The sequence below is a fragment of the Mandrillus leucophaeus genome, unplaced genomic scaffold (genome assembly GCF_000951045.1).
Source record: "Mandrillus leucophaeus isolate KB7577 unplaced genomic scaffold, Mleu.le_1.0 Scaffold162, whole genome shotgun sequence".
Taxonomy (NCBI): Eukaryota; Metazoa; Chordata; class Mammalia; order Primates; family Cercopithecidae; genus Mandrillus; species Mandrillus leucophaeus.
In genome coordinates this window covers 1,671,072-1,691,710 of record NW_012101610.1, presented here as the reverse complement: position 1 = coordinate 1,691,710, position 20,639 = coordinate 1,671,072, and the positions used below count along the sequence as shown (strand labels likewise).

At 49.6% G+C, this 20,639-nt stretch overlaps 2 protein-coding genes across 5 annotated transcripts in view; one reads left to right on the top strand and one right to left on the bottom strand.

Annotated features, from left to right (window-relative positions):
* The window catches only part of KNOP1 (lysine-rich nucleolar protein 1), a 13,281-nt gene extending 1,567 nt beyond the window's left edge, over nucleotides 1-11,714 (bottom strand). The window contains exons 1-4 of the mRNA XM_011976075.1: nucleotides 11,643-11,714; nucleotides 7,656-8,572; nucleotides 4,841-4,909; nucleotides 2,734-2,811 (exon numbers count right to left, since the gene is read on the bottom strand). Of these exons, the coding sequence (XP_011831465.1) occupies nucleotides 2,734-2,811; nucleotides 4,841-4,909; nucleotides 7,656-8,570 (1,062 nt within the window). The 5' untranslated portion in view covers nucleotides 8,571-8,572; nucleotides 11,643-11,714. The remainder of the gene's footprint in view (nucleotides 1-2,733; nucleotides 2,812-4,840; nucleotides 4,910-7,655; nucleotides 8,573-11,642) is intronic.
* Nucleotides 11,715-11,746: 32 nt separating this feature from the next.
* IQCK (IQ motif containing K) overlaps nucleotides 11,747-20,639 on the top strand; it is a 148,761-nt gene continuing 139,868 nt past the window's right edge. The window contains exon 1 of one of the 4 annotated variants that reach the window (XM_011976071.1): nucleotides 11,747-11,972. In XM_011976071.1, coding sequence (XP_011831461.1) covers nucleotides 11,792-11,972 — 181 coding nt within the window. In that variant the 5' untranslated portion in view covers nucleotides 11,747-11,791. The remainder of the gene's footprint in view (nucleotides 11,973-20,639) is intronic. The other 3 variants (XM_011976072.1, XM_011976074.1, XM_011976073.1) reach the window with 3 other exon arrangements.

Here is a 20,639-nt window from a genome sequence, read left to right as displayed (position 1 = left end):
CCATCACCCTACACAGCACACTCCCTCCACCACGCTACACAGCGCACCTCCCCCCACCTCCCTACACAGCACACTCCCCCCACCACGCTACACAGCACACTCCCCCCACCTCCCCTTGCCCACCTCCCCTCACAGTGCACTCCCCTCAATCACCCTACAGCGCACTCCCCCCACCACCCTACACAGCGCACCTCCCCCTACCTCCGCACCCCTCACCATGCACCTCACAAGACAGCACACCTCCCCTACGTCCCCACAGGGCGCACCTCCCCTGCAACACAGGGCACCCCAGAGCCCAGCAGCCGGGCCCTCAACCAGCAGCCTAACGTTGGGTGAGTTGGAGGGTGGGAGAGGGCGAATGGGAATCTGAAGTATGCTTCTCAGAAGCACTGTTTTATAGCGGGAAGGGGTGCAGGCCCACAGGGGTAAAGGTCACACAGCCAAGTCAGACTGAGCCAAGCCCAGGAACTCGGGGGTCCCCATTCCAGCCAGAGTGCTCTACCACCTATGTGCGAGAAAATGCAGGAGAGCCCCTCCAGACCCCCTTCTTCCCAGGTCGGCGAGAGAGGAAAGAAACTCACCTCCCGAGAAGACTGACTCTGAAGTCAGGCAGACCCGGGAGGAAGCCTCCCCTGGGTGACCCTGCTCAAGTCCCCTCATCTCTCTGAGCCTCAGCGTCTTCATCCCTAAGGTGGGGTCATAACATCCCCTCATAGGGCTTCAGTGAGACATATGGCAGATTTGACACCAAAAGCCCAGTGCACAATGCTTGGCACACCCGAAGCCCTCAGTGACTGGCCACTCCACTCCCCCTACCCCAACCAGACTGTGGACCTCCATGCCGCCTGGCAACTTTCCGCTCCCAAGCCAGATACCAGCCCAGCACTTACTCCTGGGTTGGCTCTGGGAGAATAAGAACCAGTTGTCACTACAGCTGACCTGAGTGAAGCAGTGACACATTCTCCCAGCTTCATGGCGGCCCAGACGCAGGAATAATGACAGCTCCCCTGCCCTGCACTTTCTAGAGTGAGAGGCAGTCTATGACCACCCTACATGGGTTTTAGGGAGAGCAGGAGACTGCTAGCTGGTCCTGGGTGAACGGGCACTTCCGACAGCTGCTGCCCACCCAGAGGGCCACTTCACCACACGTCTCAGTGGCACGGCATGTCCTAGGCCCTGTGCCCCAGGATCACTCTCCTGACGTCCTTCCAGGGACAGCCCCCAGGACATCGGCTCCAAATCACACTGCCATTTTTCTTGTCTTCCCTATTCAAGCTGGATGTCCCATCAGCTGGGCTCAGCTCAGCTCAGCAGGGTGGCATGCAGAGAAAGGGAGGCAGGACCCATAACAAAGCCCCACTCCATACCCCACCAGGCCAGGGTGCGAGTCCCATTTTACAGGCGTGGACAGAGGCTCAGGGGAAGGTACTTGGCCAGAGTCCCACCACTAGACAGTGGCGGAGCCAGTAGTGATTTCAGATCTTTTGATTCTTTTCTGAATGCTCTGACAGAGCCGGAAGGCCAGCCTCACTGGTCACCCAGACCCTTCTTTTCCTCTCCCCGAAATCCAATCTATGAACAAGTCCCGCCAGCTGCGCCTCCAAAGGAAATCACCAAGCTGTTTTCTTTGTCTATCCTCTGCCACCATCCTCAGGCTGGGCTGCAGCCTAGGGGCTGAGCCTTCTACCAGGTCTTCCCGCTTGCCAGTCAATGCCCTTCAGCTGATCCCACTTAGCCAGATCCCAGGCCAGCTCTCTACCATGGCCGATGAGGCCGAGGCCTGTGGCCTGCAGCCCTCTCGTCCCTCGTCCCAGCTGCAGCGCCATGCCTCACTGGCCTTCCCTACAGATCACTCCAGACCCCTTCCTACCTTAGGGGTCTGCACCGGCCACTGGCCTCACTGAAACGCTCTTCCCCTGGTCTCCTGAGGGCTGGGGCCCCTGCACCCTGAACATCTCTGGACACGCGTTACCATCTCCGAGCCCTCGCCCATCGGTTGCAGCCCCCGCCTGCAGTCTCTCTCCAACTCACTGTACTGTTTCCTTCTCCTGACCGCTACTGCCACCTCAACTGATCTTCCTTTCCTTGTTTGCTGAGCACTTCCCTGCCACGCTCACCCAGCTCTGGCCTCTAGACCGTGAGTGCAATGATGGGGATCACATGGGCTTCATCTGCTCCATGTCCAGCACCCAGCACAGAGCTCCACTGAACCCCAGCAGGGCCGCAGCCTGCCAACCTCGCACTCTCTGGCCTCATGATCCTCGCACCCTCCTCCCTCCTGAGAGATCTTCTCAGGCCTGGCTTGGACATTTCCCAGTCAGAGGGGATCTGAAAACCAGGCCTGAGAGAGGCCACTACCACCCCTCACCTCTGCCTCTTGCCCCTGTTCCTAACAGCCCCTCGAGGGCATGGTCCACCGCTGGCAAGAGCTCGCTGGAATGTGTCCTCGGTGATTAATCCTTAGGACACCACACCAGTCCAGGACTGAGACAAAGGTTCAGGCAGCTTATCTCACGGGTCAGCTCTCTAGGAGGGAGGCAAGCGCCCCTTTCAGAAGGAAGGAAATTAGCTCAGCACAAATTCTGCTGTGGAGGGAGCCAGCTGCAAGCTGGGGCTGCCTCTGGGGCCTGGACACACTTGGTTCTCCTGCTCCACTCCTCATGCTGGAGGCGAGGGGAGGCGTCGGGAGGTTGAGCGTGCCACCTCCTTGCAGAGCCCTAGCCCCAAACTTACCGTCCACTTCCTGGTTTCAGAAGCTTCCGTTTTGCCTGACTCGCGATCAATCTCTTCTTGCAAGGCCTTTCGCCTCACCTGAGCAAGAAGGATAACAGAAGAGGGCCATCAGACACAGAGATTTTCTTTCAAGTTTAAAACCCAGGACAGAGACGGGGCTGGGGGAACGGAGCATGGGAGGAACTAGCGCAGCTTGACTCTGCTACAAACGATAGGAAGCTACTATCAAAATATTCTCTTAGCATCTCAAGAGCTGTAGCCCCTTGGCCTATACTGGGCAGGCTCATTTATCCTCTTTAGCCTCTTAAGAATGAATTTTCCTAGAAACTGAGGCTTAATCACCTTCACCATTAGAACAGTTTTTGTTTGTAGCAGCCATGTGAGATGGAGACGTTCCCAAAATGCAACGCCAAAGCACCGCCTGCTTGTGCAGAGGACACCATAGTTAACTTTTGTGACAGTGAAAGTGTTTTCTACAAAGAAAACAGGCTGTGGAGTCAGGCAGAGGGTGGTCTGTATGTATGTATGTATTTACTGAGACAGAGTCTTGCTCCATCACCCAGGCTGGAGTATAGTGGTGCGATCGCGGTTCACTACAACCTCTGCCTCGCAGGCTCAAGCGATTCGTCCGCCTCAGCCTCCCAGTAGCTGGGACTACAGGTGTGCGCCACTGCACCTGGCTAATTTTTATATTTTTAGTAGAGACATGATTTCGCCATGCTGGCCAGGCTGGTCTCGAACTCCTGGCCTCAAGCAATCCACCCGTCTTGGCCTCCCCAAGTGCTGGGATTACAGGCGTGAGCCACGTGCCTATCCAGAGGCTAGTTTGAATCCCCGCACTGCCATTAACTAGCTGTGTGGCCTTGGGTAAGTCACTCAACCTTTCTAAACACTGGTCTATTTATCCACAATAGATGGACCTATCAGCTACCTTGACAGGTAAATAAGAAAAACAAGGGTAAATAAGAAAAATATCTATGTAGGTATCTAAGAAGAATATCTACGTAAATATCCAGTAGAGCACCTGGTTCCATCTCATACGTGGTTGCCAGCATGGCTCAAGGCCGCCACTGGAGCACCAACTGAGCAATTAATTGCTGCTATTTATTACGCACAGATATGAGGCCGGCCACTGCCGACTGCCTCACAAACATGGCCTCACTTGGTTTTCACAGCAGCCTGTGACGGTCCATGCTGTCATGAGCCCCACTTCACAGACGGGGAAAACGAGGGTCGGTGAGATCAGTGCCTGCCCAGGTCCCCCGGTCAGTAATGGTCTAACACCAGGCCCATATGGCTACCCCTATGTCCTGCCAGGCCTCAGGGTCCAGGATCATAAAAATCCCCCAATTTGCTGGGCACAGTGGCTCACGCCTGTAGTCCCAGCACTTTGGGAGGCTGAGGCGGGTGGATCACTAGGTCAGGAAATCGAGACCATCCTGGCTAACATGGTGAAACCCCGTCTCTACTAAAAATACAAAAAAAAAAAAAAATAGCTGGGCGTGGTGGCGGGCCTGTAGTCTCAGCTGCTCGGGAGGCTGAGGCAGGAGAATGGCGTGAACCCGGGAGGCGGAGCTTGCAGTGATCCGAGATCATACCACTGCACTCCAGCCTGGGCGACAGAGCAAGACTCCGTCTCAAAAAAAAAAAAAATCCCCTAAGGCCAAAAAGTCCAGTTCCCGCAGGGATGCATTTGCCAGGGAATCTGGGCACGACAGAAGCAGAAGCTGATTCACAACAAAACTTCTCCTCTGAATGCTCCTGAATTAGCCCAGGGGGTGGCAGCATGTGGGCCTGGCTGAGCATGTGTCACCTGCCCAGCTGCAGGGTCTTAGGGACATGTCCCCTACATCCTGCAGCAAGTAACAGGGAATGGCCAGTCGGGCCTCTCGGCCACGGCCACGGCAGCCAGAAGGGCCCCGAGCGTGAGGATGGGGAAAGCACGCATTCCCTGCCCGGGAGGTGTGCGTTGGCGGTTAGCCCAGTGGCCTCTGGAGTCCCTGGTGCCCCGAGACCAGGATCACGTAGCCAGTCTGGCAGGCGGCAAGTGAGACTCCAGGGGTGGCAGGAGGCAGTGGGAGGGGCCTGAGGAGGGTCTGGGCTATACCTGGTCTATGTGCGCTTCATCCATGTTGCCTTTCTTTTCCAACACCACCTCTAAGTCCGTGTCTGTTTCCTGCAGGAGAGGGCAGAGCTGGGTAAGGTTCAAGTTTACAATGAATGGCCTCTGCCCCTGCACCCAGCGGGGTGAGACCATGACAAAGTCCAGAAAAGACCTCAGACCATGGCATCACCCCCAGCCCTGCCACCTAGAAACATCTCATAGTCAGCAAAGTCCTTCCCATCCCTTCTCTTCCACAATTCTCCTGCAAAACAGTAGTATTAACCTATTTGACAGATGAAGAAACTGAGGCTCAGACAGGTAAAGTGACTACAAGGTTATCCCATGGCTCAGGGACCTGGTGATTCTAACCCACATCTCCCGACCGAGGGCTTTGTGTCCAACCTTTCCCACTACACACGTCACTTACCTCCTATGGTGACACCAAACTAGAGGAGAGAGGCCGAAGACCACACTAACATGCACCACACTCTCCCACCCGCCTTGGCCCTGAAGACACCCTCCAACAGCGAGACCTCAGGCCAGCCACTCTCTTGGGGTTCTTCGGTAATGACAAATGCTGACATTTCATGCGTCCTCACTTGAGAAGTGGGCTCTGCCTGGCACCTAGCGTCACGTGTGTGATGACCCTGGAGGCCCTCTCCATTCCCATCACTCATCCAGGCCCGGAACACATGTGCATTTGCCGGACTGGGTGGGCTGCTGTGGGAGGTACAGGCCCCCTCACAGATGTTAAGCAGAGGGAACTCCCTTTCACTGAGCTCCTGGGAGACGGGATTCTAGAGTCTGATGGTGGCTGGGCCCAAGCTTCTAGGGTTCCTCCCAACTCCAAGTTTCTGAATAAAGGAAGACGCTGGTAAACCAAGGCTTCTAGGGTTCCTCCCAACTCCAAGTTTCTGAATAAAGGAAGACGCTGGTAAACCAAGGCTAATGGACTACTAGTGCAAAGCTGGAGAAATCCCGCAACCAAAGCTAACACCTGGAGGCCTTTGATATGGAGGCCACCCCTCCCCTCCCTTCCCCCTCTAACCAAGCAATGGCTGGTTCAAGGTCACCCAGCAGACTGCTGCAGAGTTGGGAAGAGAATCTGGGGTTTATGCTAATAGAAGACGGTCATTTCTGGGGCTCCAATAATACCTGCTTCTATAAGAGATTACATAGATGATTTCTGAGAAGGGATAAATGCTAACTTCAGAAGCCAGACTAGCCAGACTAGCTGAGTTTGAATCCCAGCTCCACCTCCTGCCAGCTGCCTGACCTTAGACAAGGTATTAAGTCTCTGGGGCCTCAGTTTCCTGATCTGTTAAATGGGGGTGTCCACAGCAGCTACCTCACTAGACAGGTAGGAGGATGAAATGGGTTGATACATGGCAGTCTGGGCATACAGTAAGCACTCAAGAAATGTCAGCCACCGGCCACACGGAAGGGCCGGACACTGTCTGGAGCAGGACACACACCTTGAAACAAGACACACACCATCTTGTTTCTGCCCACACGTCCGCACACACCTGAGGATGGGAATGGGGGCCTGGCCCTGGAAGGGGCTCAGCTGGGAAAGGCTGTGGGTCTAGGGAGCCCCCAGCCCTCCGGCTCGCCTCAGGTCTCCCTCTCTCACTCCAGGCAGCCTGGCAGGCTGAAGACAGCGGGTGTCTGTGGTTTTCACCAAGCCATCATCTGCTCCTTCCCTCCTGGTAACAGAACTCCAGTTTTCCTCTCAGAAACTGCCTTCCCGCATCTCAGACAGTGTGGTTTAGTTGTGACTGACACCCGCTGCCCTTCACCTCAAGTTTTTCTTTTTTTGAGACAGTCTCACTCTGTCACCCAGGCTGGAATGCAGCGGTGTGATCTTGGACCACTGCAACCTCCACCTCCCAGGTTCAAGCGATTCTCGTGCCTCAGCCTCATGAGTAGCTGGGAATACAGGCGCCTGCCACCATGCCCAGCTAGTTTCTGTATTTTTAGTAGAGACGAGGTTTCACCATGTTGGCCAGGCTGGTCTCGAACTCCTGGCCTCAAGTGATCTGCCTGCCTTGGTCTCCCAAAGTGCTGGAATTATAAGCATGAGCCACCACACCCGGCCACCTTTGGTTTTAGATTAGAGCTTCTGGATAGACTGATCCAACTGAGGCCTGTGACAGTGGCCCTGAGATTTCTGTCATAGTTTTACAGGGGCCACCTTCTTCCTTTGGGGGTGGCTGAACTGCTGGGATGAAAGCCTGGAGCTGCCGGGACCATCAAGCCACGATGTGATGGAAGAGGAGGAGGAGGATGGGCCATAAACCAAGATAGAAAACTACAAAGCCCAGAGCTGAGGAAGTCTCACACAGGCATCTCCTGCTACCCAAATCTATTTGATTTATAAATTTTGTATACTGAGCTCTGATGATACTCAGATAGCCACGGGCACTGTTATCTCACGTTACTTGGTTCCTGAGTTTTGGATAGCAAGTGGCAAGAGTTCAGAAAGCAAGGGATTCATCTGTAAAATTAATCCCAGTTAATTCAGACCCTGATGGCAGACAGGGAAAACTTGGCTGGTTTCAGTAGCAAAGGATTGCAATTATCGATGATGCTGCATGAGCCCCTGGATCCAGCCATACCTGAAGCTAGTTTAACCATAACCTTTTCAATTGCATATGTCAATAAACTCCCTATTCTGGCTGAAATTAATTTAACCAGGGTTTTAGCTATAAGCATGAGTACTCGTGCATGTGCAAACATGCACACATGCCTACACACCCCTCCCAAGCCCCACCCTTAATTCTCCCATGGCAGAGTCCATTTCTGAAGGAAAACCTACCTCCTTCCAAGGGTCTCCTGCTACCCCACTCTCTTTCCTCTTCTTCTTCTTCCTTTTGAGAGCTGGCTCCTCGATGACTGGCTGCTCTACCTTCTTCTTGGACTTCATCTTTTTCTTTGCAGAGGCCTTAGGGTCATCACTTCTGGGGATGTATTCCGGAGCCTCAACTTTGACTGGCTTCTTTTTACTTCCTTTCCTAGGGCTGCTCTCCATGGACCGGGAGGGCTTGGAGTGGCCTGGGAGGGTGTCTTCCTCCTGGTGGATTTTTTTTTTCTTCTTCACCTTCCCATTGTGTTCTCTGGGGCTCTTCCGCTTCCGTTTCTGCCCCAAGGCTGCCTGTCCCTCATCCTTCTTTCCCACTGAGCAGGTGTCCGCAACACCCCTGGCCTCCCTGGCCTCGCAGAACCAAGGGTCCTGGGCTGAGAAGGCTGTGGGATCCCCGGCTCCCTTTTTCTCCTTCTTGTGTTTTTTGAGCTTCTTGCCAACTCTAGTTTCCTCCTCACTCTGTCTAGGGTCTGGGGAGGTTTTCACCCCAGAGGCATGGGACATGGCCAGAGGTGACTTCTTCTTTTTCTTCTCCCCACTGAGGAACTCCAAGTGGCCAAGCACCTGCTTCCTGGGGCTGGGTGACTTCTCTGCCCGTCTGGCATGCAGCATTGTCTCAGGTTCCACATGCCCCTCGCAAGGGGTGCTGAGACCCGTCTTTTTCTTCTTCTTTTTCTTCACTGGAGGCATCTCAGGTGCCTGCCCATGGACCACACTCTTAGAGGGGGATGTGGCTCTTATAGAAGAAACATCGGCCAAGTAATCATCATTGTTTACAACTGAGTATCGAGTCTCTGGTTCTTTGACCACTTTCTTCTTCTTTTTCTTCTCTGGGACCCCAAGGTCTACTTTGTGTGTCTTGGTGATCATTCCTGAAAAAACAAATGGTACAAGTTACCCCTATACCAAGCCATCCTGTGTTCAGTTCTACTGAGCATTGCCAAGAGCCATGTTTCTTTGAGTGGGTGGACTAAGCATTACGGGATAGGGAAAATGGACATGATTCCTTTAGAGCAAAAAAAGAAATACTATAGAAACAGCATAAATTTTATATCCAGACAGCCCTAGGTTCAAACCTAAATGGTTCTCTCACCTTAAGTAAATCAGCTAACCTCCCTGAGCCTCAATTTCTTCATCTGGAAAATGGGGGAATATAACACCTCCTTCCTCAAAAGGGTGTTGAAAAGAGTAAATGAGACAACGCATGAAAAGTGCTTGGTACATTGTGAAATCCCTTCTTTTTTTTTTTTGGAGACAGAGTCTTGCTCTGTCGCCCAGGCTGGAGGGCAGTGGCATGATCTTGGCTCACTGAAACCTCCGCCTCTGGGTTCAAGTGATTCTCCAGCCTCAGCCTCCCCTGAGTAGCTAGGATAACAGACACCCGCGATCACACCCAGCTGATTTTTTTTTTTTTCCTTTTTAGGAGAGACGGGGTTTCACCATGTTGGCCAGGCTGGTCTCAAACTCCTGACCTCAAGTGATCCGCCTGCTTCAGTCTCCCAAAATGCTGGGATTACAGGCATGAGCCACCTTGCCTGGCCTAGTTTCACTGTTTTTAAAATGTGAAGTTGATTGCCAACACTGAATGAGTCACAGTGATACACAGTACTGAGGGCACCCAGCTTGTCTTGGACAGATATCATGGAAGCACCTGTGAGAAAGGGCTGTGGGGGGTCCTCAATACCCTTCAGCATCCAGCTGGACCACTTCTCTCACTCCAGTCCCCAGCCAAGTTCCTGCTGCTCCCTGCACTAGACATTCCCAGAATCTAGAAGCAAAATATCCCAAAATATCTAACAGGCAGTTAGGATTATGGGAGGGAAAAGAAAAGCTTCTCCATCCTGCAGCCCTCCTCAGCTTCAGAACCTACAGGGTCCACACTGGAGCTGGCTCACTGTTAAGAGCTTCAAAGAGCCAGGCCAGGCCTGAGCTACAGGTCAAGTTCATTCATAACTCACTCCAGGAGCACCTTGAAGAGTCAAGGGAATAACTATACTCATTCATTCCTGTCTGCCCTGTTTCCTGGTTTATTTCTAGCATCCTGCTCAGTGCCTGGCACATATCAGGTGCTCAATAAATACTCACTGAATGAATGAATACATGCTAGAGAGACAGAGATGAACAACATAAACCACCACCCATCAAGAAGCAAGTAGGTGTGGAAGGAAATAAGGTTTAATAACAATGATACAAGTGATAAAAGCAAGTGGTAAGGTCAGGGTGGTAGAGGTTGTATAACCTGTCCTACCAGTTGTCAGGAAAATTTCTGAAGAACAACTGCAGGACGGTGCTACTAATCCCTGAGACAAAGGTACTGAAGGCAAGTGGCTGAAGGGACAGGCTTGATTGCACAGATGCTTCGGAGATGTTCACTGGACAGGTGAATATATGGATGAGGTGTGTTTGGGTGGCCGTGCTGACATGGGGGACATAAAGTTAGGAATGTATGGGTGGTGATTAAGCCTTGAACAGAACAAGCCTGAGACAAGACCTCAAAAAATACAGTAGTCCCCGGCCCAATCCCAGGTTCCCATTCCCAGGTTTCAGTTACCCCTGGTCAACCCTGGTTCCAAAACAGGTGAGCACAGCACACCAAGTTATCTTGAGAGGGAGATCACACGCGTGCAAATTTTATTACAATATACTGTTGTAATTGTTCTATTTTATTACTAGCTAGATTGTTGGTAATCTTTTACTGCACCTAATTTTTTGTGAGACAAGGTCTCGCTCTGTTGCCCAGGCTGGAGTGCAGTGGCATGATCTCGGCTCATCGCAACCTCCACCTCCCGGGTTCAAGCAATTTTCACACCTCAGCCTCCTGAGTAGCTGGGATTACTGGCATATACCACCACGCCCGGCTAATTTTTGTATTTTTAGTAGGGACGGGGTTTTACTACGTTGGTCAGGCTGGTCTCCAACTCCTGGCCTCAAGTGATCCGCCCACCTCGGCCTCCCAAAGTGCTGGGATTACAGGTGTGAGCCACCGCACCCTGCCCTACTGTGCCTAACTTATAAACTTTGTCACAGGTAGTATACAAAAGAAAAAACATAGTTACATTTAGGGTTCGGTACTATTTGTGGTTTCAGACATCCACTGGGGGTTTAGGAACGTCCTGCCCGGGGATAACGGGGGAGGGGGACTATTGTATTGGCATTTAAATAAGTGGGCAGAGATAAAGGAGCTTGCAAAGAAGAAGGTGCAAACCTTGAAACAGTGTAGTCAAGAAAGCCAAGACGACTTCAGAACAGGGGAGTGGCCAAGAGATCTGGTAAGAACAAAGAATCCACCGGGAGGTTGCGGGTCAACTCTTAATCCCCTTCTCTCCCCATCTCTGCCATTTAGAAAAGTACAGATAGCATCCTCCTCTTGAGCCCTGCGACCAAATGCATTCACTCTTTCAAAGAGAAAGGAAAAGAACATTACAGTGCATGTCCTGCAAACACATATGCTTTCTCCAAAAGCGCTTTTCAATTCCCGCGGCAGCCTTGTGGGGATCATTGTGAATACCCGACCTCACAAGCTCCAGAGACTAATAATTCACCTGCCCTAGGTTCCAAAGCCATCAACTGGAAAACAGGAGATTGGAATTCCGCCCACAGGACTCCAAACCCAGTGCAGCAACACCCCACTCCCCCGTAGGATCACCGGCAGGACGCGCGGGAGCCAGGAAGTGAGATCGGTGCCTCCAGGGCTCCCATGCGCCCAAGCCTCCGCAGCAAACAGACTGGGAGGGATTACGTGGGGTCCCAGGCCCCCGGCTCTGAGGCGGGAAAACTTTCTGGAGGCGGCGGCCTCAGGCCGGAGCGGGCGCGCACCGACTGAACGGGTAGGATTTAGGGATGCGGGTGGCCCGCATTTCCCCGACTTCTCCGCCGCGCACTTCCTCTGGTGCAATCTCCAGACCCCGCGCCGGCCCGCCTGCAACGCATCCTGGCACTCACCGGTGGGCGAAATTTCCCCGCCTCCACGTGAGAGCCCGCTCCGCCGCGACCCGGAAGTCCACTTCGAGTCGCCGGCCCACCCTCTCGGGTTCCGGTTTCTTCCGGGTCGCGGCCTCCCGGCTAACGCGGTTACCGTGGAAACCGCGGCCATGGCTGCACCGCGGCAAGTCCCCAGCCACACAGTGCCCCGTAAGCCCAGCTGCTCTACAAACTCGTCGTTCACCCGGACGCCGGTGCCCACCGTGTCTCTGGGTTCCCGCGAGCTGCCTGTCTCGCCGTGGCAGGTCGCCGAGCCGTCAAGCAAGAATCTGTGGGAGCAGATCTGCGACGGTAGGCAGCCCGGGCTGGCCGAGAGGGGCGGGACCCGGGCGGCCGGGTAGGGGCCGCGTTTGAGGAGCGCCCACTGTGCGCCTGGCGGCTGACGGGCGGGGCCGCCGGGCAGCCGCTCCGCGGGCCCGGGCTCCTCATTTTACACATGGGGAAACTGAGGCTCGGAGAGGCTAGCCCGCGGTTACGCAGCGCGGCCTCCAATCGCCATCGGTAGTGAGGTCAAAGGCAAGGGAACGGAGAGGGAAAGCTGAATAAAGAGAACCATGCGGTGTGGACCAGTGGTTCTTAAACTTCATTTAGTGAACAGAGAAGAATTGCTGGGGCAGGAGCGGGGATCTTGTTAAAAAACGTAGGCTCCCAGGCCCCGCCCAAAGAGCTGCAACTTGGGATGCAGGGAATCTGCACTTTTTAAAAAAGAGCACCCCAGGTAATCCTAACGTAGGTAGTCGGCGGCCCACACGTTCAGTAACCATGGTGTGGACAAACGGTAAGTTTTAGTCCCTTCTTGCTTCAAACCTCCTTAACGTCCCCAAACGGAGTTGAGCACATCTTCCTCTGTGGCCCTTCTCAGTATTCGTTACTTAGGTTGGGCAAATTATTTAACTTGTTACCCTGTCTGCAAAGTGGGCATAATAATGACACCTATTTCGATGGTGTTAGGAAGATGGAACCAGATAGTCACAAAAAGTGCTTAGTGAACAGCGTGATTTTAGGAGTGCAAAAGGCTTATTGGGAAAAAAAACAAAAACTGCTCGATTTACAGAAGGAGCTGCGTAAGCGCTAGTTCTTAATGAATAATGTTGGCTGGTGGTGGTTTTTTTTTTTTTTCTCCACTAGACCATAAGCTCCTCAAGTTCAAACACTCAGATTTTTAATTCGTGTGGCCACCATCACTACCTAAGCTGCCTGAAACGGCGCGGTGAAACCCCGTCTCTACTAAAAATACAAAAAAAAAAAAAAATTATCCAGGCGTGGTGGTGTGCGCCTGTAATCCCAGCTATTTGGGAGGCTGAGGCAGGGGAATCGCTTGAACCAGGGAGGTGGAGGTTGCAGTGAGCCGAGATCGTGCCACTGCACTCCAGCCTGGGTGACAGAGCGAGACTCCGTCTCAAAAAAAAAGAAAAAAAAAAAGTGGTTATTTAACATTTGAAATGTGGTTAGTGCAATTGAGGAACTGAATTTCTTGTTGGACCTAATTTATTTATTTATTTTTTTTTTTTTTTTGAAAGTGTTGCACTGTTGCCCAGGCTGGAGTGCAGTGGTGCTGTCTGGGTTCACTGCAGCCTCCACCTCCCAGGTTCAAGCGATTCTCCCGCCTCAGCCTCCTGAGTAGCTGGGGTTACAGGCACCCACCATCATGCCCAGCTAATTTTTTTATTTTTATAGAGAAGGGGTTTCACCATTTTGGCCAGGCTGGTCTTGAACTCCTGACCTCAGGTGATCTACCCGCCTCAGCCTCCCAAAGTGCTAGGATTGCAGGTGTGAGCCACCGGGCCTAGCCCGAACTTAATTTTAATAAATTTAAATAGCCACATTTGGATAGTAGCTACTGTATTGGATAGCGCAGATCAGTAAATGTTTATTGAATGGAAAAAAAGAATGAATGTACCAGTATATGTGATGACTTGAAAGAAGTGGAGAATACAGAGAAGGAAGAGAATAGTAGACTCAGTTGATAGATGCCCTCAAAAGTTGTCTATTTCAACCCCATCCAGTGCTTAAATTCCTTCTCCAACCTTACATCGTGCTGGAAAAATCCCTTTCATTTTGGATGTTCTCTTTGTCACTTTCACCCCTAGGTCCTTACCTCTTGGTGCTATGATTCAGGGGGCTAATCACTCCACCTCAAAGAGTCTACTCAGATATTTGACAGTAGTTATTATGGCTGTCTTTCCCCCAGAGCTTTCACTTCTCCAAGCCAAACAGTGCCTTATGATACAGTTTACTAGAGGATTGTTGGAAAAGTTACTTAGCCTCATCTGTAAAAGACAGATAATTGTTGTACCTACCTCACAGGGCTGTTGTGAGGACCAGGTAAGAATGTATGAAAAGGTGCTTAGCACAGTGCCTGGCATTTAAAAAGTAGTCAATAAATGTTCATTATTGTTGACAAAGAAACATGCCTTGTGTTGTGATTTATACACTGAGTTTATTTTGGTCAAATAGGCCTCTAGAGAGAAAGCAAAGACAAAGGGTTTTGGTGTTCTCTGAAAAGCAAGTGAATTGATGCCACTTATAAAATGATAGAGTTACAGAATGAGATCAGGCATGGTGGCTCACGCCTGTAATCCCAGCACTTTGGGAGGCCGAGGCGGGTGGATCACCTGAGGTCAGGAGTTGGAGACCAGCCTGGCCAACATGGTGAAACCGTGTCTCTACTAAAAATAACAAAAAATAAGTCGGGCGTGGTGGTGGGTAATCCCAGCTACTCGAGAGGCTGAGGCAGAAGAATCGCTTGAACCTGAGAGGCGGAGGTTGCAGTGACCTGAGATTGTGCCACTGGAGTCCAGCCTGGGCGACAGAGTGAGACTCCATCTGAAAAAAAAAAAAAAAAAAAATTCAGTGAGGTCAAGGTCAACATTGGCAAACTATACACATGGGCACTGTGATGATTATTATAACCTAGATGGATAAACCCAATTCTTAAACATCTGACAAGTGCAGTTTTCTATAACATGTAGGAAATTCAGTTTCTCACAACAAACATGAAAAAACAGGCTTTGTAGTAATCCTATCTTTGAGGTTAAGTACTACATTCTATTAAGATAATCTCCATTTAAGCGACACATTATCATAGCAAACACACCTGCCAGAAACTCAATTTCATGAAGACAAAATGCAAAGTCGGTAAATAACTTACACAGACCTTAACCAACCTGACTAGTGCTCTTTTGTATGTATGTGCATGCTCACCATTATAACATATTTGTAAATATTCTTCAGTTTTCGCCCTCATCTTTCCAGTGACAACTGAGTTTTGTATTCGAAAAAGCACTTGTGTTAGTGTCAATAAACTTCTTCCCTGCCAACACTTCTAATCAAATCTTACAGTAGTTTGTGACTTGCTGTGTTCATGGTTTTAATCAAGACAGTCAAAGGATGTTAGGCTTAACAGTTTACTTTTTTTTTTTTTTGAGATGAAATCTGGCTCTGTTGCCCAGGCTGGATGCAGTGGCGCAATCTCAGCTCACTGCAACCTCTGCCCCTCAGATTCAAGCAATTCTTATGCCTCAGCCTCCGGAGTAGCTGGGATTACAGGCGCCCGCCACCATGCCTGGCTAATTTTTTGTAGAGATGGGGTTTTGCCATGTTGGCCAGGCCTGACCTCAAGTAGTCTGCCACCCTCCTTTTCCCAAAGTGCTGGGATTACAGGCGTGAGCCACCACGCCCGGCCTTAGTTTCCTATTTTGATATGCTGTGATAGCATCCTCACTACTGTCATTGGTTCATCACTTAATCAATCAAGCACTCTCTGACCTTAGCCCCCAATGCTGTTGTAAAATCTGGTCTTTCATTTCACCTGCCAGATACCGACATGGATCAGTTGTGAATCAATACTTGTTCCTCCAGCGCAGCCAATGAGCCAGCTGAAGAAAGATGACCCCAACTGGCTCTCGGCACTGCTCAGCAATCAGCATCTCTCAGTGCCTTCTCCCATTGCCTGGTTCTACTAGTCCAAGTTTCTAACACCTCCTGAAATGTTCTGTGATACCTCTTAGCATAGGAGGCATTCACTGAGAAGAGTCAGGCAGTCAGGAGTGGGGAGGGAGTTCGCTAACGCCCATCTGTACACGTGGAAGAAGCTCTCAGCCCGCTACTCGCCGCCCAGCTCTCCACCTCTGCTTACCATCCCCTTGCTGTTCCAGGATCCTGCTCTATCGCTCACCTCCTCTACTATGCCTTTAACTTCTCTACTAGCTTTTTCCTCCAAACACCCCTGGCCTGTCCTCTCAGGAAGAAACCTCCACCTTGACCCTATATCCTCTTCCAGCTCCTATCAGTTTCTCCTCCCCTCTCAGCAAGCTTCTGGAAAGAACACACTGCTCTTGCTCTTGTCCACACGACTTTCATTCTCATTCCCTTATCAACCCAGGGCAGACCAGCTTCTTCCTCATTTCTCCCAAGAAATTGTTCTTAAGCATTGAGCCAACTTGTATCTACCAGGGCTGGGAACTGTTTTCAATGTTTTAGACGGCACCGTTTTAGACGTCAACAACTTATCTCCATGTCCACAAATGTTACCATCGTTCACTCAGCTGCCCAGTGTCCAGCCTTTTTTTTTTTTCCTTGAGACAGAGTCTCGCTCTGTTGCCTAGGCTGGAGTACAGTGGTGCGATCTCTGCTCACTGCAACTTCCACCTCCCGGGTTCAAGCAATTCCCCCGCCTCAGCCTCCCTAGTAGCTGGGATTACAGGCACTCGCCACCGCGCCCGGCTAGTTTTTGTATGTTTAGTAGAGATGGTGTCTCACCATGTTGGCCAGGCTGGTCTCGAACTCCTGACCTCAGGTGATCCGCCTGCCTCAGCCTCCCAAAGTCCTGGGATTACAGGTGTGAGCCACTGCACCCGGCCTGCTTCCTTTTCACTTTCCACAGCCCCACACTCTCATTTGCCAGTCCTTATAGATTCTACCTGTTTAATATCTCCCACCATCCCCACCCTGCCTCCACTCCCCACCCCCGCCAGTCTTCTTGTCTGCTGCCTTAGATCAGGCCCTTACCACCCCCTGCTTGGATTGCTGCTGTGGCTTCTTAATTGAGGCAGGCCTCCTTCCAGACCATATCCCACTGGCTATCGTAGGAACCTCTCTAAAATTCAAATTTAATCGCATCATGCTGTGACCTCTGATGATTTTCATAGCTTACATAATAAACTCCTCAGCTTAACCCTTAAGCTTCTTAACATCCCATCTCTGTTTACTTTTCTTAGTTCATGACATACCATTCACCCAAATCATCCTAATGGCAACCATTTATTGAGCTGCTATTTATGTGCCAGGCATTATGCTAGGTGCATTACTTCTCATTTAAGCCTCATAGCAACAGATGAGGAAATTGAGGCTTAGAAAGATTAGGAAACTTGTACAAAGTAAGTGGCAGGGTCGGCTTCAAACTGAAGTCTGTTTTGACTCTCAGGTTCAAACCCTGGAACAAGACACCAGTATGGTTTTGAAGCGTGGACTGGGAGCACCTACATCAAAATCTCCTGGATACATGTTAAAATGCAGCTTCCTGGCTGGGCATGGTGGCTCAAGCCTATAATCCTAGCACTTCAGGAGTTGGAAGGGGCTGGATTGCCTGAACTCAGGAGTTCGAGACCAGCCTGGCCAACGTGGTGAAACCCCATCTCTACTAAAAAAAAAAAAAAAAAAAAAAAAATTAGCCAGATGTGACAGTGTGTGCCTATAGTTCCAGCTACTCAAGAGGCTGAGGCAGGAGAATCACTTGAACCTGGGAGGAGGAGATTGCACTAAGCCAAGATCATGCCATTGCACTCCAGCCTGGGCAACAGAGTGAGACTCCATTTAAAAAAAAAAAAAATGCATTTTCCTTGGCTTCCCTTCCTGGCCTGATGGGCCAGACTCCTTCGGGGTGAGTCCTTGAGTTCTGGATTTTAAAATGGCACTTCAGTACCATTGTTGTGTTGTGTACTTGGAGTCACACAAAACTATTCCTCCAGTGCACCATACTATTCCTCCGTGCCTTTCCACAAGCTTTGTCTCTTCCTGGAACATCCCTGCCTTCTCATTTATCTCTCTAGACTCAATCCACGTGGCCCCTCTTCTGAAAAGCCTTCTGTAATTCCTCAGGCCAGTTTCAAAGCCTCTTCTTTCCGCTCCTCTAGGCTGTGGTTGAAGCCCTCTACAGCAGTACTTTCACTTCTCATAACCCTTGGTTTATCATTCATCCCCTCTCTGGAACATAAGCTCCTCTGCCCTGTTCATCTGGCTCTCCAGCAACCTGGTACAACCTCCCACTATAGTATATGGCTCTCAAATGTTCATCTCATTCACTCCCAGCATCACCTTCTTGTTCCATCCCCTTCCAATAAGCTACTGTGGGTCAATGATACATTTTTGTTGTTGTTGTTTGAGTCGGAGTCTGACTCTGTCACCCAGGCTGGAATGCAGTTGTGCGATCTCAGCTCACTGCAAGCTCCGCCTCCAGGGTTTACTCCATTCTCCTGCCTCAGCCTCCTGAGTAGCTAGGACTACAGGTGCCCGCCGCCACGCCGCGATTTTGTTTTTGTATTTTTAGTAGAGACGAGGTTTCACAGTGTTAGCCAGGATGGTCTCGATCTCCTGACCTTGTGATCTGCCCGCCTCGACCTCCCAAAGTGCTGGGATTACAGGCGTGATCCACCGCGCCCGGCCACCAGTCAGTGCTACATTTTAATTGTTTCTATCAGGAACATGTTCAGCTGCAAATAGCAGAAAGCCCAACTCATAGTGGCCTAAACAAAGACGTTTAATTATTCTCACATCCCAGAAGTTGAGGGGAGAGGGTTCATTTGTGGTGCAAGGGCTCCACTCTGCCAACAAGTTTCCGGGCTCCTTCTGCTCTGCCTCTCCTAAAATGTTGCCTTTGTTGCATAAAACGAACAACCACTTTCACTTGTTCATAATGTTCATTTAATATGCATATAACATTAAATTCCCCTAATGCCATTTATAAGCTTTGGTGATTAAAAGATTGTAAACATTTATACATTTAATATAACTGATTAAAAAAGATTTTTTTTTTAATTTTTATTTTTTTGAGACAGGCTGTCACCCAGGCTGGAGTGCAATGGTGTGACTGTGGCTTACTACAGCCTCAACTCCCAGGCTCAGGTGATCCTCCCACCTAAGCCTCCCAAGTAGCTGGGATTACAGGCGTGTGCCACCAAACCCAGCTAATTTTTATATTTGTTGTAGAGACAGGGTTTCGCCATGTTGCCCAGGCTGGTCTTGAACTCCTAGGCTCCAACAATCTGCCCACCTTGGCTTCCCAAAGTGTTAGGATTACAAGTGTGAGCCTGTAATCCATGCCTGGGCCCCTGATTTTCTTAAGCATTTCTAATGCAGAACAGAGCAGATAAGCACACTCTTCTAAGCACCAAAACAACTCTTGGAAATTGAATTAATTAAACTACGGTAAATCAAGTTGTTTTAAATAGTCCAGTGCTCTACAAAGTTAAATTCTTTTATGCCTTTCAATGTAAAAGCATCAGTCTGTAATCATATTTCAGATTGAAACCACAGGGAAAACTGACATTCTCAAATATGTTAGATTCTCTTAAACATTACAGAGGTTTTAAGTAACACATCAGATTGTCTTGAAGCTAAAGTATTTTCCCATACTTCATACTTCTACATAATCATTTCAACTATATGTCTTTTGTGATCATATGATGAAGAAATTTGTATTTTTTCCATCAAATTTAAGTGAACTCCTGAGAGATTTCACTGGAAAAAATATGATAGCAAGTAATAAAGAAATGCAAATACAAATAAAATACCATTTTTTTTCTTTTACAAGTGTTGAAAATTTTTTAATGTATAAGATTGATTATACTCTAGAGAAACAGGCAGTGTCACTATTGGGAGTACAAGTGACTGTAAACTTTTTGGAGAAAAGTTTGGCAATTTGGCCCAAATTTTAAATTATTTTTTCCTTTGGCAGAAAAAATTCCACATCTAAGGATCCTACCAAAACACCTCTTTGCGGATCAATGATATTTGTATAAAGATGTTCATTGAAACATTGTTTATAATAATAAAATAATGGAAACAACCCAAATGCCCATTAAGAGTATAATGGTTAAATAAATGTGGTACATCATGTATGTAGCAACATTGAAAGGAGCCTCATATTTAACACATAGAATGGTTCATAGCAGGTAATGGGCTTGCAATAAATATAAGTGAATGAATAAGGCATCAAAAGTAACTTACGATATGGTTGGTTCTGTTCATCCATCCATTCATTCATTCATTCAGCTAGTATTCTGTGGGGAAGTAATGGTGAGAGAACAGATCCCGGTGCTCCCTCACAAAACATATAATCTATTAGAAAAGATAGTCATTAATGCCAGGCGTGGTGGCTGAAGCCTGTAATTCCAGCACTTTGGGAGGCCAAGGTGGGCAGATCAGTTGAGGTCACGAGTTTGAGACCAGCCTGGCCAACATGGTGAAACCCCATCTCTACAAAAATACAAAAATTAGCCGGGCATGATGGTGGGTGCCTGTAATCCCAGCTACTTGGGAGGCTGAGGCAGGAGAATTGCTTAAAGCTGGGAGGCGGAGGTTGCAGTAAGCAGAGATCATGCCACTGCACTCCAGCCTGGGCAACAGAGCAAGACTCAGTCTAGAAAAAAAAAAGAAAGAAAAAAAACAAGATAGTCACTAATTTTTATAAATTTCAAATAAGGCACAAACTAATATGAGTTGTGAAGAAAAAGGACACAGTATTATGTGGTTCTATGCATGGGCAATTTGACCTAGCCTGGGAAATTGAAAGTAAACAAATGTATTGTGTATTATATACATATATTAGTAAATACATTGGAATCCTACCACTGGGAGGCCAAGGCGGGCAGATTGCCTGAGCTCAGGAGTTCAAGACCAGCCTGGGCAACCCGGTGAAACCCCATCTCTACTAAAATACTAAAAATTTGTCTGGCATGG